The sequence below is a fragment of the Aspergillus bombycis genome, assembly GCF_001792695.1.
Source record: "Aspergillus bombycis strain NRRL26010 chromosome Unknown contig00064, whole genome shotgun sequence".
Taxonomy (NCBI): domain Eukaryota; kingdom Fungi; phylum Ascomycota; class Eurotiomycetes; order Eurotiales; family Aspergillaceae; genus Aspergillus; species Aspergillus bombycis.
In genome coordinates this window covers 83,648-107,682 of record NW_019170066.1, presented here as the reverse complement: position 1 = coordinate 107,682, position 24,035 = coordinate 83,648, and the positions used below count along the sequence as shown (strand labels likewise).

The 24,035-nt window shown below is 50.4% G+C and overlaps 8 protein-coding genes across 8 annotated transcripts; 4 read left to right on the top strand and 4 right to left on the bottom strand.

Annotated features, from left to right (window-relative positions):
- Positions 1-317: 317 nt before the first annotated feature.
- On the bottom strand, positions 318-1,928 carry ABOM_007585 (putative MFS transporter; the record flags this gene model as incomplete). The annotated part of the gene is made up of 3 exons (XM_022534714.1): positions 318-1,314; positions 1,376-1,637; positions 1,691-1,928. Coding segments are annotated over 3 exons (1,497 nt in total), but the record flags the coding sequence as incomplete, so codon positions are not given.
- A 607-nt stretch (positions 1,929-2,535) lies between these two features.
- Positions 2,536-6,521, bottom strand: ABOM_007584 (putative 5-oxoprolinase; the record flags this gene model as incomplete). The annotated part of the gene is made up of 2 exons (XM_022534713.1): positions 2,536-3,363; positions 3,414-6,521. 2 exons carry the CDS (start codon positions 6,519-6,521, stop codon positions 2,536-2,538), a joined length of 3,936 nt encoding a protein of 1,311 aa, XP_022387518.1.
- A 279-nt stretch (positions 6,522-6,800) lies between these two features.
- On the top strand, positions 6,801-9,033 carry ABOM_007583 (fungal specific transcription factor domain-containing protein; the record flags this gene model as incomplete). The annotated part of the gene is made up of 3 exons (XM_022534712.1): positions 6,801-6,838; positions 7,081-8,120; positions 8,168-9,033. The coding sequence occupies 3 exons, from the start codon at positions 6,801-6,803 to the stop codon at positions 9,031-9,033; spliced, it is 1,944 nt and encodes a 647-aa protein (XP_022387519.1).
- A 222-nt stretch (positions 9,034-9,255) lies between these two features.
- Positions 9,256-11,565, bottom strand: ABOM_007582 (putative heat shock trehalose synthase; the record flags this gene model as incomplete). Its single annotated transcript, XM_022534711.1, has 6 exons — positions 9,256-9,920; positions 9,992-10,101; positions 10,151-10,615; positions 10,672-10,947; positions 11,001-11,410; positions 11,485-11,565. 6 exons carry the CDS (start codon positions 11,563-11,565, stop codon positions 9,256-9,258), a joined length of 2,007 nt encoding a protein of 668 aa, XP_022387520.1.
- A 660-nt stretch (positions 11,566-12,225) lies between these two features.
- On the top strand, positions 12,226-13,150 carry ABOM_007581 (uncharacterized protein; the record flags this gene model as incomplete). The annotated part of the gene is made up of 3 exons (XM_022534710.1): positions 12,226-12,238; positions 12,311-12,523; positions 12,618-13,150. 3 exons carry the CDS (start codon positions 12,226-12,228, stop codon positions 13,148-13,150), a joined length of 759 nt encoding a protein of 252 aa, XP_022387521.1.
- An 810-nt stretch (positions 13,151-13,960) lies between these two features.
- Positions 13,961-17,933, top strand: ABOM_007580 (DEAD/DEAH box helicase; the record flags this gene model as incomplete). The annotated part of the gene is made up of 2 exons (XM_022534709.1): positions 13,961-17,646; positions 17,696-17,933. 2 exons carry the CDS (start codon positions 13,961-13,963, stop codon positions 17,931-17,933), a joined length of 3,924 nt encoding a protein of 1,307 aa, XP_022387522.1.
- Positions 17,934-18,074: 141 nt separating this feature from the next.
- On the top strand, positions 18,075-19,729 carry ABOM_007579 (NF-X1 finger and helicase domain protein; the record flags this gene model as incomplete). Its single annotated transcript, XM_022534708.1, has 2 exons — positions 18,075-18,377; positions 18,434-19,729. 2 exons carry the CDS (start codon positions 18,075-18,077, stop codon positions 19,727-19,729), a joined length of 1,599 nt encoding a protein of 532 aa, XP_022387567.1.
- Positions 19,730-20,066: 337 nt separating this feature from the next.
- ABOM_007578 (EF-hand domain-containing protein) lies at positions 20,067-23,811 on the bottom strand (the record flags this gene model as incomplete). Its single annotated transcript, XM_022534707.1, has 5 exons — positions 20,067-21,470; positions 22,880-23,053; positions 23,111-23,406; positions 23,473-23,558; positions 23,801-23,811. 5 exons carry the CDS (start codon positions 23,809-23,811, stop codon positions 20,067-20,069), a joined length of 1,971 nt encoding a protein of 656 aa, XP_022387566.1.
- Between the last annotated feature and the right edge of the window lie 224 nt (positions 23,812-24,035).

Here is a 24,035-nt window from a genome sequence, read left to right as displayed (position 1 = left end):
CACAACACGCACACATTCGTCGGACATATCCGACTGGAATGTCACCTCAGGTGGCGGGATGGAGATCGTATTGCCGGCAAGACCGTCGGGGGTAGTGTACGACCGTGTGGACGACCTTTGAAGCCACCCGCAAATCAGGCTGGTCTAGACTAAACGGTCTGGACGGTGCATTTCAGACCGTTCGCTTAACATTACCAACCAGAGCACCAAAAGTGAAACGGAGAGAAAGAGAATGTGATGAGAGGAAGAAAGTTATCATTAAAGGTATATATATACAGGACATTAACTCATAAAGATCGATCGTATCATGGGGACTTTTATAAAAACCACCGGAAATCCGGACTACTGGGGCCTTCCGCTAATCTCTCGGTCGGGACATCCAGAGCCCGCAAGCTGACCCCTTGTGCACGATCGCGCCGCTTGTTATCCATCATCATCCAAAACCCAAGCAGAAGCGTCAGGATAATGCCCGCCCCCCCGAACGAGGCCGTGGTGACCAGCGCAGGCAGGTACTTCGGGGCATCCTGGTTGCGGAAGATGTTCGAACTGACCACACCCATCAGGTTCGCAAGGGGTACCGCGATACTCGTCAGGACCACTCGTTTCCCTTCGCTGGCGATGTTGTTGTTGTACCAGACATCCAACAGCACGGATGGAGCGGAGGTACCCCAGGTCATCATGAACGAGGCGAAGTAGGCCACGTTGATATTCTGTTCGGGGTCAATCGCCACGTAAATGATCATGCCCAAGAAGGTGAATAAGAAGCCCAGGGCGATGAATGGGAATCGCCATCGCGTCCAGTCACTGCAGAAGGCGAGGATGAGGAGCACGACGGCGCCAGAGACGTTGGGGGCCACGGTGTAGAGGTTCGTCTTGACGGTTCCGTATCCAAGCTTGGAGATGATCTGGGGCAGGAACAGCTGGACAGATTGCAGAGGGACGCCGAGACAGATTTGAATCCCCACAATCGCCCAGCTGGTGGGATGCTTGAAGATTCGGAATGCGTCGCGAATGTTGAGTTTCTCGTTGACGACAGCGGAACTGTCGAGCTGCATCCGCGTGAATGCCAGTGCCTTCTCGGCTTCGGAGAGGAAGCTCGCCTCGGATGCTGAACGAGGTAAATACCAGAAGACAAAAATCGCGAAGAGAACAGTCGCCAGGCCTTCAATGAGGAAGAGATAGCGCCATGGGGTCAGCGGACCGGAGTGGATCTGGAAAACACCAAACGCGAGAAGCCCGGAGAAAGCCGAAGCAATGCTCTGTGCGGCGTAGAAGATCGCCAGACGTCTGGCCAGTTCACCTCGACGATAGAAACTGGGACAGTTCATATTAGCTAACCAGTCGAATCAGTGGGGGCGCCGGAGGAGGATCTCACGTTGTCAAATAATAGATCACGAGCGGAAAGAAGGCACTCTCGGACATGCCAAGAAACCATCTGATCGCCATCAGGCCTCCAAAATTATACACAACCACCACTAAGACCGTGCACAGCCCGAAGGTGAGCATCATGCTGGGCAAAACAAGGTTCGGCCCGTACATCTTGCCTAGGATGCCCAGGAACGGTGCCGTCAAGACATAAGGGATGAAGAAGATGCTGAGGATGATGTTGTATTGGTCGCCCTTGAGGTTGAGGGTGTCTGCAAGAGGTGTCAGCATGGTATCGGTCAAGCTCAAGGCTAATGTCTCATACCCTCTAAGCCGGCTGTCTTTGCATTCCCGAGATTGGATTTGTCCAAGCTATTGAAGAGATACATGATCGCTAGGACAGGAAGGATGCGGAAATCAAATTTCCGGACGAGCGCACGCTCTGCGCAGGCGTCAATTGGGTCGGCGACGACCACCTGCGTTTCCATGTCATCTTTCCCCAGATCCACTGGTGACTTGACCACAGCGTCCTCCGGTGATTTTGAGTTATCCATGGTGGTTCGTCTGGAATGATCCCTTGGAGTTATCGAATGAATCCCACTACAACCAGGGCGCACCCGGGCCATTCATATACGTTCCATGATCGATAGTTTAGGCGATAAGTCGTGTCATCCAGCGGAGTCCACTATCGCCCTGCTAGTACGAGAGACAACCCCAAGACCGTCCGCTCGGGAGGATTAGGGTTCCGATGCTCCTACTCCGGAGATACTCCTCGATAAGAAAGACGGAGGATTATCTCCGGCCAATCAGAGAGCCGAAATATCTTATCTTGAACTGCCAGTAAGGAAATGAGGTAAACGCTTCAACTGCCGAAGTCTGAGAGTTTCTTATCATCGTCTCTAGCCCCATTGGCCCTTCGGAGCGCCAAGCAGATTTTAAAATCCATGATCAATGAGATCAAATAATAAAATGAATCGATACATATGATTGGTTAACCTTCTACGTTTATACTGTATCCTCAGTAGTTTATCTTCTCCCCGTCACTCAAGAGTTGATGATAAAGCCATTGTGGACTCAGAATTGACTTCCTTGTGTTCAGAATATCCGAATAATTTCTCTGTCCAAGCATAATAGCACAATCAACCTGGGTAGCGTAGGAGAAAAGATCTATTAATTCCCCACCGCAACGGCATTCCTCTCATACAGGCTCCCTTGAGTCCTCAGTAGACTCTGGTCCGCACCGTCAATCTTCTGTCGTAGAGCCGCAGGTTCCTTCTGGTCCCGCAAAGACTCCTCCCCCCAGCCGCCTCCCCCAGGCGTCAAAATCACAATGCGATCCCCTGGCCGGAACTGAGCCGTCTGCCTGGGACCTAGGGCAACCTTCCGAGTGGACCCAGTGACAGGATCCTTCCGAATCCACACGTTCTCCCCACGCTTCCCCTCCTTCCCACCCGCCATTCCATAGGGTGCTGTGACCCGTCGGTCCGACAGAATCGATACCTGAAGGGGAATACGGAACTCTATATTACGGACACATCCGTCACCTCCCCGATGTAGACCTGCCCCGCCACTTCCCCGGCGGATGGAGAACTCATGTAGAATGACTGGGTACCGTTTTTCTAGAATCTCGGGGTCGGTAATGCGAGTGTTGGTTATATGGGTGTGTACTCCGCTAGTACCCTCCCAGTCGGGTCCAGCTCCCGCCCCACCGGCAATGGTCTCGTAGTAGCCGAAGCCCTTGACAACCTTTCCTGTGATGGGGTCTGTACCTCCGTAGCCGAATGTCAGGTTGTTCATGGTACCCTGGGAAGCAGCTGCTGCCTGGAAGGCCTTGAGGACAAGATCGGCGATCTTAGATGACGTCTCGGTGGTGCATCCGACCGTGGCAGCAGTGATGGAGGGTGACAGGATAGTACCCTCGGGGCAGACCACATGGATAGGAGCCAGACAACCCTGGTTGAGAGGTATATCCGCAGATATCATCGAGCGGAGACAGTACTAGAGTTCGTTAGCAACCATCATATATCCATGAACCCGTAAATCCCTACCATGATGGCAGAATGTAAGCAAGCTTGCGGCGAGTTCAAGTTCCCCGAATGTTCTGGTCCAGTCCCAGTGAAATCAAAAACGGTGTTGCCTGTATCCTTATCGATTGTCACTCTCAGATGGAACGGGATTCCGTCGTCGTTCCTCTCCTCTGCTTCGAGCACCCCGCCTTCGTATCGTTGGGCGAAGCCTTTCAGCAGGTCCCGCACAGCCTGCGCGGCATTTTCCTGGATTGCCTTCATGTAGAACTCGACGACCGGCCAGGTGAACTCTTTAATGAGAGCGTGGATCAGCTGGATACCCTTTTGGTTCGATGCGACAGCCGCCTTCAGATCGGCAATGTTGTCACTCAACGTGCGAGTGCCACTGCAGCCCGGGAATGTGCCGGGAATCTCGTACAGATGTCGGATCAACCCCACCTCGTCAAAGACACCTTGGTTGACAAGCTTGAAAGATTCAATGGCCGCTCCCTCTTGCCAGAGTTCGGTCGAATTGGGAGGCATAGAGCCTGGGGCAATTCCACCCACATCGGCGTGGTGACCGCGATTAGCGACGTAAAACAAGATCGCTGATGGGTTCTCATCATCGTCGAACACGGGTGTAATGGTTGTAATATCTGGCAGGTGAGTACCACCCGCAGCCGGGTGGTTACTGATAAGGACATCGCCGGGCTTCAGATCACCCGGTGGATGTCGCTCAATCTGAGCCGTGATAGCCGTGCTCATGGACCCAAGGTGGCCGGGGATGTGAGGTGCATTGGCCACGAGTCCACCATCAGCAGAGAATATGGCGCAAGAATAATCCAACCTCTCTTTGATATTCACAGATATAGAAGTCTTCTCCATTGTGTGGCCCATCTGCTCTGCCACGGTCATGAACCGGTGACTGAACACGCTCAGTTGGACGGGGTCCACAGCATTGGTTGAAAGCTGCTCCTGGTTCACACTTCCGACTTCTAAAATCACATGTTCAGGCAAGATAGTCGCTCTGCTTGCATGATCAACTACAATCGTCTGTGTCTCGTCAATAATCATGGCTGGACCACTGATCCGGGTACCGGGACTCAGGCGAGGAAGCGTATAAACGTTGGTATCTGCCCAACCAAGTATATCAAAGAATACTTTCCGTGTAAATGCTGGCGCTGGTGGCTGATCTATACAACGGTCATCTAGCTTATTCAGTTCCTTGAATGGGCTCGAGGTGTCTACGACTCGGGATCTTCCGATACTGCGCACGCGGATGTCATCAATCAGTATATCCCGAGACTGCGAGAATCCAAACTCTTGGGCATGTCTAGTATGGAACGCTGCTCCAAAGTCTGACAGTTGGTCAGGTTTCCGGATCATCAAGGTCGTATCGCTGCCTTGATATTTCATGTTCAAAAAGTATTCATGCACGATAGATTTCTTGTGAAACCCCTGGAGTTTCAAGGCATCTATACCTTTCTTAGATATCAGATCTAGCCGCGCCTGAAGCTCAGATAGAGTCTGTCGATCAAACTTCCACGCCACAGGCTCCTGACTCTCGACCACCACATCGGCTAGAGCCATCCCATATGCAGACAAGATACTTGAGTAGCGGGGAATGATTGCTTTTTGGATCCCAAGGTCTCGAGCAATAAAGACAGCATGCTGTCCACCGGCACCTCCGAAACATCCAAGGTTGTGGCTAGCAGCACTGTACCCCCTGCCTTCACTCAGCTTGCGGATGGGTCTTGTCATCGTGGCGTTCGCGATAGCCAGGAAGCCAAGCGCCAAGGTTTCTGAGGTAAAGGCATCTCCACCTCCTTTTCCCCTGTTAACAACGTCTGTCAAAGTGGCAAACTTCTGTTTGACGACGTCTAAATCTAGAGGCTTTGGGAAATACTCCGGAATGATTCGTCCTAGTAGCAGATTGGCGTCCGTCACAGTCAACGGCCCACCCTTTCCGTAGCATGCAGGACCGGGATTTGCGCCAGCACTCCGTGGCCCAACTTTTAGCAAACCAGTCTCCCAAGTCAAGATTGATCCACCTCCCGCTGCGACGGTGTTGATATCCAGCTGAGGCGTCTGAATGGTAACCTCTGCGATCGTGTTTTCGAAAATATGCTCAAGAGCGCCGGAATACCGGGCCACATCGGTACTGGTTCCGCCCATGTCAAACCCCAGCACCGGCCGGCCTTCCTCCGCATCATAGCATGTTCGTGACAAGCCTACGACACCTCCAGCAGGACCACTTAATACTCCTCGGAGGCCTGAAAAACTGTTCCAGGTTGCCAAGCCACCATCTGACTGACTGAGTAGTACTTTGTTTGCATTTTCATCATCTAGCTGGCCCTTGAATCCCTTCCGAAAGCCTTCAAGGTACGAAGCGGTCATGGGAGTGAGATAAGCATCAGCCACCGCTGACTGGGTTCGAGGGACGAATTTGGCCATTGATTGCAGAACTGACGACGCTGATACTTTGAAGCCCATTTGTTCGGCTAACTTTGTTATCTGAAGCTCGTGCTCGGGGTAGGTATATGCATGCATGAGTCCAATGGCTAGATTTTGGTAGCCTTGCGATTGCAATGTCTGTAGCTGTGAGCGAACAGCATCCAGGTCTGGCGTTCGTAATATTCTCACTACCTCACCCGTCAGACCGACGATGAGATCAGGGTCAGATGTGGCGTCGATAGGTTTGGGCTCGGGATCCTCGCTATATCCTTCAATCGTGATGCGTTCGTCAACTTCAACCACGGTCTCGTAGAGCTGCTTGAGCCGTTGCACCGAGAGATCGAAAATGTTGGGCCGAGCCTGGTTACCAATCAAGAGCGAATCTCGAAAGCCCTTGGTTACCATGAGGGCCACACGATCGCCCTTCCGCTCGAGAAGCGCATTCGTAGCCACTGTCGTACCCATGCGGATGGATTCAACGGACGATAGGTCAAGCAGAGAACCCTTGGGTATCTCCTCGCCGCTTGCCATTTCTAAAATACGTCTGATACATTCCGTTGGGGCATCATCGTATTCATCTGGAGATACTGATAGAACCTTGAAGACGACATGATCTTGTCGGCCAGGGATATCCGCCCAGGCATCTGTGAAGGTGCCACCTCTGTCGATGGCAATGCGGATTCCGTTCTTTATCATTGTGTCGGTAGTTTAGGTCATGTAAAGACAATTCTGGGTTGAAAAACGACTGCAGAGGTGGCCATTCAAGCAGGGACGCGACTTCATCCTTAAATAATTGTATTCATGTTCGCATGAAGATGCGGGGTTACGATGATAAACGACGATAACCCCCGGCAAGTGACATCCAAACCGAGAGGAGAGTCGGCAACCTGGGTGCGGGCCGATTACCCGTTCTTTCTTCCCCTCACACTGGATATCCATAAATAAGAATACATCCTAGGTGACAAGTGGGCTACCATGAAGGCACACAAACGCACACGGAGACTGTTTGCTGCGTAAGCGGTTCCCAATGCCGACGATTTGTGATGAAGACACTAAAAAAGCGGTAGGTGTTACCGATGTCATACACAAAAGGTCAAATGCTCGGGAGAACATCCGTGTCGCTCTTGTGTTCAAGCAAATAAAAGCGACGAATGTACGTTTCCGCCAAGGGAGAGGAAAGTCACTATATCAGAGAAGTAAGGATGCACTTGCCCCGTCCAGCGGCTTGGTTTTTCTGCTAACGGCTTACCTCCAGTTACTTACGGCGGTTAGAGGCTGACAGCAAACGGTTGCAATGCCTGTTGAAGGATGAACATTCCAAAGAGCAGAGAGTCGAATCAGCCCTCGATCATGAATCAGATACTCTCTCGCAGGAGGAACATGGCATTGTGAACCCGCTTTTCGAGACACAAACTGAGCGAACCCGCGACAAACAAACAGAGCCGGGTTTCACAGGAGAGGCATCGTGTATAGCATTTGGTGACCGACTGCTTCAGTGCATCAAGAAAGATCCAACTCCTTCAAGTGCTACACTGTCTCACTATCATCCGACGACAACCGCGAACCAAATATTGGATGATAACGAATACACGCTTCCAGACCGAGCCCAAGCCAAGCTGCTGATCAACGTTGCATGGCGCTTCATCGGTAACGACCATCATCTGTTCCTCAAGGTCTCGTTCATGCGAGAGGTTGAAGCTGTTTATCAGAAGGCATTAAAGCCAACTGCTCTTTGGTTGTGCAAACTATTGGCTCTTCTTGCCTTGGGTGAGCTATATACAAACCGCAGGAAATTCAATGACACCCAGAGAATCCCGGGAACAAACTACTATCTCCAGGCCCTGAATATGCTCCACGATACATATGAAGAAGCAGGCTTGCTACATGTCGAGGTCCTTATTTTAGTCGTACGTGCTTCCCAATCGCTGAACGAGAGACGTATTGATCAACAGCAGGCATGGTACTCAAACAGCTTAGGGCGCATCCGGTCTGCGTATTCCTACAGTGGCATTGCTATGAGGCTGGCTTTGAGTCTTGGGCTACACAGGTCAAGGTCTGCTCCAACAATAGCCAGTGCAGTCGAAATTGAGAGCCGAAGACGCACGTGGTGGATGCTTTACTACTTCGAACGGATGTCAGCCTCCAAGCTCGGGCTACCCATCACAGTGCGGGATGAAGACATAGACGTGGAGCTGCCTTCCATGGACGGCCTCACAGACGAGGAACAGCAAGAATTCGCAGACCCCGCTCATATGTGTGCCAATGTTAAGCTAGCTCGTATCACGGGTAATATCTGTACGTCGGCGACTTCACTGACTGAGAGATTCATGCTTACCAGATAGTGACGGAAATATACTGCCTCCCGCGACGAGCCAACGGAATGTTCGTGCAAAGGGTCCACAGTATTTTAAAGCAACTTCGAGCATGGAACGATGCGCTCCCCCCAGAGCTCTGCGTTCGGGAATGCCGGACACCACGACCCGTTGCCAGCCTCCACATGGCCTATAACGAGTGCATCATGCAGACGACACGTCCGATCCTTCTGCATCTGTTCCGAAGACGATGCCAGGGTGATATCAAGGATTGCTCTCCAGAATCACCCGCTCTTTCACCCATTACAGCTCTCTTGGCAGATAGTTGTGTAAATGCCGCGATAACATCCTGCCGAATCATGGAAGGCCTGTTCATCGAAGGATCTATTGCCACATTTGGCTACTGGGAGGCACAGCACATTTTCTCCTCTGCCTTGATCCTTATTATCTCCGCTCTTCTAAATCCAAGTGTGGCTACGTCTGATCTCCTCCAAACATCAATCAATATACTCCGGACCATACGGGACCATGGAAATATCCCCGCAGTGGACTACAGCAAGCGGCTCACGTTAATACAGGCTAGCGTCTTTACTGGAACCGAAGAAGGGCACGCGAACTCTAGCTTAGGCAGAAGCCAGCATACAGATCAAGTTCAGCAAGTGAGTCGGACAAGCAGCCTTGGGCGACCTTCCAACAGTGAGAAATTATCAGTATCAAACTCGGTAGACCATACTTTAGTAGCAGATATTGATATCAACTGTCCAGACACTCTTGCCCATCCATTGATGGATACATTTCTAGATGAGAACCTATCTGCTTGGTCCAGTAGTATGTTTACGAGTGACAATGCGTGGAGGAACCTGGCTACGGAGATGGAGGAGCACTTTCTATTCTAATATAATGATGTCTCTATTCTTCTCCATCTTCCAGTAGGCGATAGATGTGGCAGAGGCCGTGTATCTAGCAACCGAAAAATCAGCAATATAGTCTGGATCGTATTCGCGATTCTCACATTTCCAACATGCCATCCATTCCATTAGACAAGCTAAATTGTAGAGGTTGACGTGAAGGGCCTCATCACGAGCATTAGTTGGTAAAGAAGCATCCACAAACACCATTCAATCACTGAAACTGGCCCCTTGACAAGCCAACTCAAAGATACTCTTCCCATCTGGCTCCGTAGCATGATCCTCGCGCGACATCTCCGCCGCTAAAAACAACCAATTAACCGCATTCCCAACCGTCGTATACTCATCCCTCAACCTCCTCGGTCCCGGTAGCAGCATGGAGCTCAGCTGGGAATCAGTCCAGAGCTCTACCAGTAGCCCCGCAATGATGTCCACATCGCCCTTCTCAAAGAAAAGTATATTACCAACACCCTTGGTAAAGGAAAACTGACTCATTTCCCTCACAGTGATTACGGGTTTTCCCTTCTGGACAGCGGCCAGCAGCATGGCGGGAATACCTTCGCACATGGACAGTTCAATGACGACTTTTGCTTTGGTTAGAAGGGCATTCCAGAGCTGATCTGGCGGGCCGATTTGCATTACGTAGATAGACGGTCTGAGACATGGCATGTTCACCTCGATGTGGGAGAGGATGGCATCGTAGATCAAAGTGCTTTTGGAGCTGCGGGATGGTCCGTAGTGGTATATGAGGAGTTTGGGGCAGGTAACGCTCATCCCTGCGTCCATGCAGTAGATAAAGAATTTATGATAGGCGTGAAGGACTGTGAGGGTCTCGTCGAGGTTTCGGAATTGTGAGAGGTGAAGGATGTATTGCTCTGCAGGTGGTATATGTATTAGGGAGATGCAATAATGGCATGGCGGGAACCGTAAAAAAAGCACGACATACCCTCAGGATAGTTCAAAGTCGGTGTCTCGAAGGATCGACACAAGGAGTTGAACTCGCGTCCATAAAATGTGATGTCAAAGTCTCTCATAGTCTTACTGGATCCATCCAGTCTGCAGCACATTAGCATGGCAATCTCATCCCAGAAAGTGAGGGACCTACTGATCCACAGATACTGGAATATAGCCAACTTTTTTCTCCGGCATGATATCCGGTACCAGCTCTTTTGGGCCTTGAGATACTACAAGATCCACATACTTGAGACGTTCCCGCAAGAAGTCCCACGGGCGTGTCGATAAGTTCCTCAGATCCTGCAGCACGCTCCGTTGAATTTGAACTCGATTTTCAAAGATTACTGGTCGTTTCGGATCGATTTGCTTCGACAATAATGCTGCAGGTGTAAGGGACACATCATCAATAATCACTATGTCTGCACCACCCTTAGAACGAGCCTGCAGAGGATCATCTTCACAAAGCCGGTATCGTCTGGCATTTTCATAGACCCACTGCAGAATAAGAAGTTCCTCATCGATGGTGAGGAAATCGCCCGGTGCATTTAATCCTTCTAGGGAATCTTGCATCTTCCGGATAATACTAATCATCCCTGGACGCGGCTTTGGGACATACCTAAACCAAAAGTTTAAGCCACTATCAAGTTTGCAAAGTCTAGGCCGCTTCCTCACCATTTAGCATTGACCCCCAGGTAGTGTAAGAGCCTCACTAGTGAATGCCTCGTATGAATATCCGGTCTCCCATGCGAGGACAAGCTAAAAAACGCAATTTTCACATTTCGTCGCTTGAGTTCTTCTGCATAATGTTGAACGATGGACCATGTCCGAGCAGTCACCGTCTCCTGGTAGTCTTCCAGATTGGCCAGCCGCACCCGAAAACCCCGATCTACCTCTACCAAGCTGCCGAGGCCTATGTTTTCCTGCAGGACATGGCCCACACCGAAAGACCTGTGACTGATCAGGTGTGCCACTATGGATCTAGGTCGGCCACGTGTACATACCGCATACACTTCCTGGCCATTGAGTCCGCCTGTTCATCTAATTCCTTGGTGTTCCACGATGAGAATGTCGCCAATTCACCCTGGTCAGAATCCGTCCTGGCGCGTTCTTTGTGTTCCAAAACTAGAGGCAGAATATCCAGTTCCCTCCAGAGCTGAGAACAGAGGGACGGATATTTGTCGGCCAAGGACAGTGGCAAGGCCAGACCTGTGATCTTTTCTGTATGTTTCTCACTGTAGGTCCGCAGTTCGGAGATGATTCGATTGCAAACGGTATGGGCAGGTGTGTTGGGGGACTCAGCAGGCAGATTGAACACGACATAGTCGAATAGATACGCCGAGTTTCGAAAGGCAATGGCAGCTCTGGTATCTCCGTAGTCGCAATGCAGAATGGAGATACCGGCGTAGATGGTCTACGTTATGGGATCGTTAGAAATTGCGATAGGAAATGGGTCACGGGATGTCTTAAGGGGAAGTCTTTGCATACAGTCAACGACCGACCAGACCAGGATATCGCTGCATTGATATCATTATGATTCCGTTTTCTCAGTTGCTGCAATTCGGGCATATTACTAGATTGAGGTGGATTGAAGAAGCTCCTGTGTATTTAAGACTCCGATGCGCTATCCCTTGGCAACTTCCTGGGATATGTTGTAGGAATAACATCCTCCAAAGAAGTGCGGATCTATCGAGATGTAAATGCAATCCGGTGGTGATCAGGGGATGGTGTGCCGCAAAGTTATGGGATCCAAGCTCCACGAATCCACATGTTCTCTCATCCTGACACCTTAACCATGTTCGCATAGAATCTGACTTTGTCGTTTTGAGTCTAGATGGAGTCAAAACGGCATGGTCAAATGAGTGCTGCTGTGCTGCCGCCCATGGCAGCTTTACTTACACGGGCACTCCTCCGAACCTTACCGTCACACCACTCCATATGTCTCCGCCGGGTTGTATGTCACGATTACTTCTTCTTCGTCTCTTCGTGATATCTATGTATCTTCAATCAATTACCCGCGAACTCCTTCATGGAGAGAGATATCATGTGACAAGTCCCAAACAGGAAATCGCAGCCCATTGACTTTCACATGCAATGACATCATCATCGTCGGGTCCGGTTTTGAATATCAACAAGAAAAAGCGATATAAAGACTGAAATCTTCATTTCCTCTCATCCTCACATCAATCCTTGAAACTCTCTCCGTGAATCCCAAAGAATATTTACAAAATGGAAGACCCAGGTAGATCCCCATTCCTCCCCAAACTCCCCTAGGTACATACAATCCAAAAACCTAACATCCAACTCAAACCAGTCTCCGAAATCCCAAGAGTAATCCAACACCTCACGCAATCGCCCCCGACGCAACAATCCGAAACCATCGACAAATTCTTCACCCCAGATGCCTCCTTCGTACACCCTTTCTGCCGGATCCATCATTTCCGAGGCAGTCGCTGGGTCGTGAAAAAGATCTACCAATGGTATAAAGTGATGTCGCCGCGCATTGAGATGAAGATCCACTCTATTGGTTCGTTACTTTCCCTAGCCATATAGAGGTGTTATCAGTCTCTCTAAACGAGAGAGCAGACACACGATTGATGATTGATGCTAATGGGCTATAGCATATGATTCCGACAACCAAAAACTCTACGTGACAATGTCTCAGATCTTCACGATCTGGATCGTTCCGTTTCATGTTGCGCCTGTGACGCTTACGACTGTGTTATCGCTAACTACAAATCCGAATGGCTACTTATCTTCTTCCCCTTCGACCACGGCGTCCTCGGAAAAATCACACCAGCCAAACGAAGAAGGAGCAAGCTACGCCGACGTCGTCGCCAACGGCAACCCAGATAGCAAGACGCCCCTAACCACCCACACAAACGGTCACCGCAAGCTCTATTACATCACCAAACAAGAAGATCTATATCAAACATCAGAATTTATCAAGTTTGTCCTCCCGCATATCGGGCACTGGATTGTATTAGCGATACATGCATTCGCGACGGTGTTCTGCGTGCTGGGGGTCTTTCTGTGGTGGCCGTTTGTGTGGATGGAGGAGAAGGGGTGGATTCCCGGGTTAGTTTTGAGGGGTGGAAATATTGTTTATGATATTGGTTGGAAGAAAAGAGCGATTGGGTCTGCGTCTTCCTAAGTGGGCTCGACCAGGAGGGGTGGGGTTGTATATTTGGGGCCTAGCATGGCTGTGTATATATCTCTTGTAACTGGTTATTGATAGATTGAATGGTGTTCATTGGAAGGCACAAGTTGCATAGGCGCCAGTCTCCTACCAAGAACTTGAAGTATCGCTGCATGCGACACGTCAACTTCTGGTGGGTGGTAAATTCACCCACAAGGCTGGATCTGCGCCACCAATTGAAAGGAGACACGGCAATCAACAGCCAACCAATATTTCCAGGTGGGATTCACTGACTCAGGACCATCAATTCCCCGCTAGTGCAAAATGATGTGGTAGTTCTTTCAGCTCAGGTGGAGAGACTCACCACAGCTGCGTGAATTGCTGAATCCCAACCAGATTGGTTGGGTGATCCTGAGAGAAGGCTGGCAGTATTACGCCACAATGGCATATTCATGCTTCTCAAGTATTAGATCGGTGAATATATATTGTGCCAGCCATGGCTTTCGATCATTTTTAATCAGAATACTGCAACTTGCTAAGGAGATAGTCGTGGACTAGTGACCTTTTTTGTGCTGGAATATCTGCGAGTGACTCTTCCATCTACAGTCTACGACCGTGGTGTACAAGCCAGACATAGCATAGAGCCATCATTTCCTAGCATACTCTGGCGCCTTCTCGCCATCTATGCTAGCGTCCAGCCAAGAGTTTTCATCTCATGCGGACCGAGATACATCTGGCCGTCTCTCTAAGTACACCAGGCACTGCTGTGTGATCAGCGGAATGGGATCTGCAAAGTAACCATATCCATACTACAACATGTCAGACATGACGCTAATATACAGCGCAAGGATTTGTTATCAGTTCGCCCGAACGGGGTCCTGCAAGTTCGAGAATTGCCGATATCCCCATGTGGCTGGTCCGTCAAAGCCTACCGGCAAAGGAAGCAACTCAAGATCAAGCGGGCGAAGACAACAACCCAGTAATGGGACTAACGACTTCAACGGTCTTGCCGCCTGGAAGCAGAAAGCCCCCAAGAGCCGATTAGCTATACGTCCACTGGGTGCGGAGCTGGGCCAGTTCTTCGCAGCGGCCAGAAGGCTGATCGAGGTTGACGGCGACAACGCAGCCCAAGAAGTGATCCAATGTCTCGCCCACGAGGGCGGCCTGCAACGAATCCAGGAACTCATTCAGCGTGACTATTCCCTGTTGTCAAATGCCACCAAGCGAAATCTATTCCAAAGTCAGTTCCTCCCCTTTCTCGAGAGTATCACCCACCATAAAGTCCTCGCGTCGTTGGTGATGGAGGAGTTCGTGGTTAAAATCTACAACTATATCTTTGGACCAGCCGGCCAACGTGCAGAGCCATTTCTGAATTTTCTGGCCGATGTGGTGCAGCTGGACGTTGAGCTCCACTCAGATACAACCTCGACTTACCTAGAACTATCGCTCCTCGTGTTTTGCAAAATTGTCGAGTTTAACTCGACAGCGTTCATCCAGGAGTCTCTGAAGCCCGTAGCGAGGCGATTTTATGATCTCTTCATGATCCTTCACGCCTTGAAGACCGCTGGGCCACTAGACAGGCCGCGGCATCACCTGGAAGTATTACAACGCCGGCTGGAGATCGGAGCTGCCCTACCACCTTTGCTGGGAGACTCGAAGCGTCTACAAGCCCGTACATCTCATGTAACCTTTGTCACTCCCAAAGACCCGCCTGGCGGCCGCCACGACAATGATCATGCGGACATTTGCAGAATCCAAATTATGCCTACTTTCAAAGAAATAATGAGTCCGCGTTCGGAATATCTCCCTGGAAAATGCCTGCACCAGTGGCATATCGGTGGTCTCGCCGGGCTCTTGGATCGAAATTTTCGGCTGCTGAGAGAAGACACCATTGGTCAGCTTCGAGACGTTATCCATGCCGAGCTGAGGCCCAGTCACTTGAGAGATGGACAAAAGAGCCAAGTTAGGACAAATGTCTATCAGAACGTCCTGGTACGGGGTCTGGATTTCGATCGTTTCACGGGATTACAATTTGTCGTCCAGTTTGCACAGCCGGTGAATGTCAAGGCCATGTCGGAAGCTCACCGCAGAGACTGGTGGGAGCTATCGAAAAGACTACAGTCCAGTGCCCTCGTCTGTCTCACGGATCCGCGAGGATTTGCCATCTTTTGCACCGTCGTCGGACCAGAGCGGCCCAGAACGGATGTGAGGCAAGAACGACGGCAGAGGAAGGTCTCCTCGCTGTGGAAGGAGGCGAATGTTGCATCTGTGACCATAGAGCTAGTGGAATCGACTGAGGAGAATCGGCAGTATATCCTAGATTGCTACAGGCCGCGCAACGGTGAGCGCGCGGTCTCTCTAATTGAGTTTCCTGGGATTTTATTGCCGTCATTCCAACCAACCTTAAAGGCACTTCAGTCAATGAAGAAGGCTGCAGATCTTCCGATGTCCGAATTCCTCGCCCCAGACGAGACGTTTGCCGGCCAAGTGGATATGCCACCTCCCAAGTATGCGGCAGTACCAGGGTTTAGTTTCAGCCTACGCTGTCTCATGAACGACCGTTCGGACCTCTTAGTGAGCCCGTCCCAACCCCTTGACTTGAAGAAGCTTCAAGAGAACTCCACTCTTGATAATGCACAGGCACAGGCTCTTGTCCACACCCTCCAGCGAAAGATAGGACTCATTCAAGGCCCACCGGGAACGGGCAAAAGCTTTACTGGAGTCGCTCTGATCAAGGTCCTACTAGCCAACAAGCCAAAAGTAAAGTCTCGACTTGGCCCCATCATCTGTGTCTGCTACACAAATCACGCTCTCGATCAGCTTCTAGAAGACCTGTTGGATGATAAAATCACGACACAAATTATCCGTATCGGCTCCCAATCCAAGTCAGAAAGACTGCAACCACTCAATCTCAGAACTGTAGTTCGTCAGGTCGACAAAACAAGGCTGGAGAAGCAGGAGCAGTGGAAGCTTCAAGTGAATTTCGATGATTATGAAAACCGTTTCGACGCACTTAGACTCGATGCTATAGGCACCGATCAAAGCTTGGAGTTCCATCTTAAGCGAAACCACCCTCGCCAGTATAGCCAACTGTTTGACAAGGACGAGGAGGGTTTTAAGAAGGTTTCTGGTCGACACCGTCAACACCTTCTACAGACGTGGCTCAAAGCTGGTCCAGCAACTAAGGACCAGCCGCGTGCAGTGGACCTCCTCCTTCAGCGGATCCATGTGGACAACATGACGTCCAAGGAGCGCAGGATCCTATACAAACATTGGATCAGAGAGAGTAGAGAGGAACTCCATGCTCAAGCTCACTCGATCTTGGCGTCGCACCAGGAAAACAAAGCGTCCTATGATAAGATCCGAGACGAGCTAGATCTGCGATGCTTGCGCAATGCTGATGTAATAGGAGTAACAACTACTGGCTTAGCCCGCAATCTGAACATGCTGCGCAGACTGCAATCGAAGGTGATTATGTGCGAGGAGGCGGGTGAGGTCCTAGAAGCACATCTGCTTACCTCGCTTTTACCATCGGCCGAGCATGTCATCCTGATCGGAGATCATCAGCAACTGCGGCCTCAGATCCAGAACTATGGGCTTTCTCGGGAGAGCAGGGCAGGACAACAATACTCTTTAGATCGCTCGCTGTTCGAACGGCTTGTCAAACCGGATGATGACGTTGGCATAAGTCTTCCATTCTCTACACTGGAAACACAACGACGAATGCATCCCTCAATTGCACAGCTGGTCCGAGACACATTGTACCCTCGCTTACAAGACGCACCTTCAGTTAGCCTGTACCCCGAAGTTGCAGGAATGAGAAAGAGGCTTTTCTGGCTTGACCACCGACGGCCTGAAGGCAACTCCTCGGTCCAGGATGCCATGGCAACATCTCACTGGAACGATCACGAGATTGAAATGACACTGGGTCTAGTAAACCATCTGCTCCACCAGGGAGAATACCAAGCAGGAGACATAGCTGTTCTGACACCATATCTTGGCCAGCTTCACCGAATGAGGCGTAAACTAAGCCAAGCATTCACGATCACCCTAGGAGACAGAGACCAGGACGACCTTGACAAGGCAGGCTTCACCGAGGATGAAAGCCCGATGACGCCAAGCGCAGTGTCCAGATCAACCCTCCTGCAAGCACTGAGAGTCGCAACTATAGACAATTTCCAGGGTGAGGAGGCAAAGGTAGTGGTGATCTCTTTAGTGAGAAGCAACGCTCAAAATCGATGTGGCTTCCTCCGCACACCGAATCGCATCAATGTTTTGCTTTCACGGGCACAGCATGGAATGTATATTATCGGTAACTCGGAAACCTCAAGGGGTGTGGATATGTGGCACAAGGTTCTTAACATCTTCGAAGAACATGATAATTTTGGCACAGGCTTAGAACTCAGATGCCCCCGTCACCCTTCTACTCCTATCGTGGTATCACAGCCGAACGACTTCGTGCAATTTTCGCCTGAGGGAGGTTGCAGTTTGCAATGCGGCAAGCGTTTACAGTGTGGTCACCCGTGCAAGCAGAAATGCCACTCAGAGATACTTCACCAGACGGTCTATTGCCCAGAGACATGCCCACGTCCACAGAAAGGATGTTCACACCCTTGTCCCAAACTGTGTGGTGACCCTTGTCCCAAGAGATGCGGCATCATGGTATTTGATGCAGGTCGAGTCCTACCTTGTGGTCACACAATGGCCAGTCTTCCTTGCTGGCAAGCACAAGATCTCAGCCTGGTTAAATGTCCAACATTTGTCAAGAAGCATGTTCCTCATTGCAACCACGAAATAACCATCGCCTGTCACCTCGATGTAAGCAAACCCGAGTACAAATGCACACGCCAGTGTCTTGCTGCTTTATCTTGTGGTCACAACTGTAAGCGAATATGCAGTCAATGTACGATTCAGACAAATGAGGACATCAAGGTGGATCATGGGCAATGCAAGCAAAGATGTGGCCGTTTGTATTCCACATGTGCCCATACCTGCGCTGCAGAATGCCACGGGGACACTCCATGTCCGCCATGCACGGCGCCCTGTGGCGTCCAGTGTGGTCACTCCAGATGCTCTAAGAAATGTTCTGAGCCATGTGCCCCTTGTGCAGTATCAAAATGTCTGTCCGCATGTCCGCATAGCGCGTGTTCCATGCCTTGCGCCGCGCCGTGTGATCACATTCCATGCTCTCGCCGATGTGAGAAACATCTATCGTGCGGCCATCAATGCCCGTCCTTATGTGGTGAACCTTGTCCAGCAGAGAAATTCTGCCAAACATGTGCGACCGACGACATTAAGGATATTTCTGTGGACTTCATCTTAGGTCAGACATACAAAGAGATTGACCTAGATGAAAACCCTTGCATATTTCCCCCATGTGGACACTTTCTGACTGTGGAAAGCATGGATGCCCAAATGGACCTTGGGAAACACTATATGCTAGATGAAATGGGAAAGCCATTCTCGATTTCCAAATCATCCGAACCGTTCTCCATCTCGGATGTTCCGAACTGTGCCACCTGTCGAGGTTCGTTGAGAAGTATATCCCGATATGGGAGACTAGTGAGGCGTGCCTTGTTGGACGAAGCGACGAAGAAATTTATTCTGTACTTAAATCAGAAGTACGTACCTATGGCTCAAGAACTCGCCCAATTGGTGGCTCAGCTGCCAGACCACGAAGGGACAGCGGCAGCAAAAGCATTCCAAAATGACCTTACTCTAAAGGTTCAAGGGCCACCTGACCACCAAATCCGATTGATGCACCAGCATCTCAAGAAAAATGATTCGACAAGATGGAAAGATATGATCCTCCTGCGCCAGCAGGTTACAGAATACTACCAAAACGTCAAGGTAGAGGAGCAGCCCTTCAACCAAGTACGCAACATGGTGGAGGATGCCCGTCGTCGAAAACGAAAAACCGGGCAATTCGAATTCGACGAGACTGTGCTTCAGACGAAAGGCTGCATTCAAGCAGCTTCGCTGTTACTTCGCCTCGATACAGCATTGATTGGAGACTTCCTCACTTTGTATAAACAAACTCCTGGCGGGTCCAACAAATGTGTTCTCCACCTTGACCTCCAGGCAAACCGAAAAGAGGGTGAGAAGCTGACAGCCATGGCTGTCACCTCACAGCGCGTATTACAACAGGTCGAGGGCTACCTTTTCCGCGCTCAGCTGTGTGCCCTGGAGTGCCAGAGCAGCGATCAGCCAACTCGGGCAGATGATCTTCTGAGCGAGGGTAATGAGTGCATTGAACAAGCTCAGAAGCTGTGTGCAACCCACCAGGTACATGGACTTGCTGACGAAATCGAGGGTACATTGAAGATGCTCCGCGGCAGTACTTTTTACACACCCGTGACCAGTGAAGAGAGAATGGCTGTTGTGGCTGCCATGGCGCGGGAATTCCGGGGAACTGGACACTGGTACCGTTGCGTGAACGGCCATTTTTTCACCATCGGAGAATGCGGCGGTGCTATGCAAATCTCCACCTGCTCAGAATGTGGTGCACGTATAGGTGGCCAAGGCCACCAAACAGTAGCTGGAGTGACCCGTGCCGCTGATTTGGAGGAGAATTTGGCCCGGTTAATAATTTGAAACTATGCGACCCGAGAGGCACGGCGGGGATTAAAGTTTGGTGACTTTGCCTCATAAGAAGGTGAAGTAGAAGCAAAAGGGGATTCATTGTGGGGGTGGAGAAGTTTGAAGATCGACACGGCAGACAGTTTAATCACGCAAAGAGGAGTTTCATGAGCAGGAGCAGGAAGGGGCTTTTGCAGTGTGGGGACTGCCGCGAAGAAGCATAGCAATACATACAATCGATATTCACATTTCTATCTGTTTGTAGGGGTATCAAGAAGGGACAACATCAGGACCAACTGCAAGCAACCAAACTCCAGAGTCATATAGACTCGATGCCATTGGTAGTCCAAGGCTATTCAAGCAAGCTCACCCGTACACCATCCATACCCATCGTCCCTGCAATGTGATCCATCCAGTCTGTCGTGGGTGGCTTTCTGTATGAGGGTGTGATCAAAGACTCCACTACTAGCTGCGGCGCACGTGGAGAGTCCGGTGGTGTTAAAGGACGTATTACAGAGTCTTCAGAGCTGGCCGGGCTCGAACAACTTTCTCCCGAAAGAAGTTGACATTCTAACTCGAGCGAACCTCGCTGTGTCGGATCTATGGCGATGACCAGCTGGTTGAGGATCAGCAGGCCGGAGCGAACACCACTCGCGAAAAGTGTCGAGTAACCGTCGAGGAAGAAATTTGGTGACGGGCCGATGAAGCTCTGTCGAGCACCTTCTCCAGCACGGCGCATCGACACCGAGATACCAAACTCCGTGTTGATCCCTCGAAGCGCTGCGCGGGCGGCCTGGACGCTACGCAAGACGGCCGGCTGGCACCTGGCCCTCTCCTCCGATGAAAGAGAAAGCAACTTGCGCACTTGCTTTACATGCCCGGGTATCTTCAGGACCTCCAGAAAGCCGCGCTCCACAACATCCGTATACAAGGATGAATCGGGTAGTTTGGCGTTGTTCGCCGCAATTTCTTCATTGAGGGCCTGCCACTCAGGCTCCTGCAGAAAGCATTCTTCCCCGGATATCAAGGCCGCTGTGACTAAGAAGCCTCGATAAGCGACATACATAGCACAACCGAACCCATGAAGATGAGCCAACGGACCACGAAGCTTCATCAGCGTCCGGACCCCTGACGCATGTCTGAGCCACGAGTTTGCATCGGTACAGTGGTGTTTCTCATAAACCGCGAGGGTAATAGCCGTCGCCAAGGCCTCATCCGATTTGGCCGTTGAGACGTCGGACAACAACCCGCCAAGGCTCCGCAAGGACTGAATATACATCACCCGAGCTTCTTTCAGAAGTCGCTGATCATCGTGTACAGCGCCCGCATAAGAGGTAGTACAAGCGCGAAGAGCCCAATCGAAACATGAATTAGTCCCTCTCCGATTTTCGACATATTCCACCCAATTTACCGGCACTTGTGTTTCGGTGCACTTGAAATAACAGGGGAAAGCTGATAGGACGAAGTTGGTGAATACTTGGGTCTGTAGGGATGAGACAGCGGTAACGGATAGCGAATGCGACACCGTCTTGTTAATCGGAAAGGCAACTGGCAGATATCGGACATTGGACCGGGTCGACCTCAAGGGAGGACCACCTTCGCCATCCAAGACCGGTGAGAGGTGCGAGGGCTGTGACGTCGACTGATATTTCTGTCGCAGGGCCGGGCCTTGATCGCGGAACTCGATCGTTCGGATTTGGCGCAGACAGGGTGTGTTCAGGCTTTTGCATCGTGCGCAAGGGGTCCTGCCATCGCACTGTAACGGGGCGTTAGCGTTATCATAGGCAATATCAAGGTATCGGGCATCATTGGCTGGTGTCCAGAAACGAGGTGAAATAATGTCGGGCTCCACTTCTCTGCAAGGGCCATGATCTAGATCGAAATGATAGATCGGGATCTCGGCATCTGTGTTGGTTTGGGGAGGACAGTGGGAAGAGGGCCACCAGGGTGCGGTAGTTTAACGAATGCGGTCTCAACACAGCCCTCGTGTAAAATTTGATTGGTGCGGGAAAAGATTGCTCATTGTAAATCGCACTTAGGCAGCATAGAATGTTCAACGGAGGGGAAATAAGCATTGGTAAGAAAAGGCGACACGGACCTTAAGGCGGGCGCAATGCAGCCACGACAACCGCGTGGCACTCGAACCATTGACGCAGGAACACAGAGGAGCGCCTTCCTGCTCGTATCCGGACCCGTTCGGCATGGAGCAAAGCGTTAGTCTCAAACGACTGACGCAGTAATTTCTTTCAGAATAGAGTCATCGGTTGGGGATTTAGGGGGAAATTGCCGGAGAACAGAGAGTAGTAATGTGGAAGGGTGGAGTTGACATAGTGGGCCGAAAGAGCCACAAAAACGGATCCTGCCGTACCGTGACTTCTTCTTAGTAGTAGACTACTAATTATTAGTACTAAGAGGTAGGTATTGTACTGGTTTCTACTAGTACTACGTACGACTAGGCGATACTTTAATCGACCAATGCAGTAGTACTACCTACTCAGGCAGCATTACACCCTGAACAAAAGTCCCCAAGGACCAAAACTAAATGTAGACACCTCAGGTATCCACTAGCTTGAAGATTAGAGCAAATGTACATATATATATTTCTGTATATACACCGAATCTCTGTACGCCCTAGGTTCGGAAAATTTCAACTCTAAAAACTGCATTTCAAAAGGCTCAATCATGCAAATTCCCGCAAAGATTCCAACATGAGAGGCAGAAACTGAAAATCAACCATATCGCGCTTTCTTTTCTGCAAACCGAAAGGACATGAATTTGTCAATCAAAGCCGATGGTGTCAACGAGACAAACCGTTGCCTATGGTTTTTCATGATAAGTGCACCCGAAAGACGAGGCCAGAATATAGCAAATTCCATCGAGACGGGGAGAAAGAGTACAGGAGAAGCGGTCCGACCAGGATGCCACCAATATGGGGCACCGGGTCGACAAGTACAGGCAGTAATGGGAATCCTAGACGCAAAAAGACCCAAAAAGAAAAAAAGATAATAAACACAAGACAGGAATGGTTACGTTAAGATAAAAAAAAAGAAGAAAAAAAAACCAAGAATTCCGACCACGCCGGGATTCGCCGAGAAAGACAAGTAGAAAAAGGTTGCGAGGCCATGGGAGAAGAAACATACAGGTGCGACCACCACCCATTCATACCAGTCCATCGTACAAAGACAGGGCGCTCACGATCGTCTCGTCGCGCTTGCTACCTTCCTTAAACTCCTCCATGTCAAGGCTGCCATTCTCATCCTTGTCCATCATCCGGAAAATCTTGCGAACTCGTTTCTCGGGCGTGTCCTCATCTTCGGGGAGTTTCACCATCGAGCCGACCTAGTCATCCGTCAGCCCTCAGTCACAGCATCCACTCGGTGCTGACAGTTGACATACCATCTTATAGATTGCCTCCACGATGGCGAGCATTTCGTCATACGTGATCTTACCATCGCCATCAATGTCATACAGTTGAAAAGCCCAATCCAACTTGTCCTCCATCTTGCCCCGGGATGTGACCGACAATGCACAGATAAACTCCTTGAAATCGATCATCCCACTATTATCCGAATCGAAGACACGGAACACATAATTGGCGAATGATGACGGATCGCCAAAAGGGAAGAACTGTCGGTAGATCTTCTGGAACTCTTCCTTGGTCAAGGTCCCCGAGGGGCAGTCCTTCAAAAACCCTATACCGAACAGCCTCGGTCAGCCCATATACATCTTGACATAGAGTGAAACACGTGGCAGCGCACCTTTATACCATTGCTGCAGTTCCTTTTTATCAAAATGGGTAGCCTTCTGGAGCTCATCGAGCTGGGTGGGGGAAAGCTTCGACTGACTGTTCGGTCATTTGTGTTAGCGCACAGGGACCAACCAGTGAGATAAATCACGGCATCGCAGAAAGGGACGGAAGCAAGCTGGACAAGCAAAATGTGACGACAAGCGAGACAATCCAATCCTCAAGGCTGTCGCCCTTAGTAATCATGGAACAGGGCCTGCGCATGGCATCCCGCTCTGGATGTGCATATTGTTTTTCATGGCCGTCAAGAGTACGCAAAACGGGGAAGCACGCGCACTTACGATTTACCCATGGTCACAACACGCGCCTCAAGACCGCTCCAAATTTATTGTAAATGATCACCTAAAAGCTGCTGTAGAAATCTTGATTTCACAAGCGGTTCCGATCTATTATGCGCTGAGGGGAGTGCAAGATGCAGCTGCGGAAGATCGCGGGGTAACGAGGTTTGGACCGATAAGATCGTGCGCCCCCGTGGCCGGAGAGAAATCGTTTCACTAGATTAAAGGCTGGACGAAA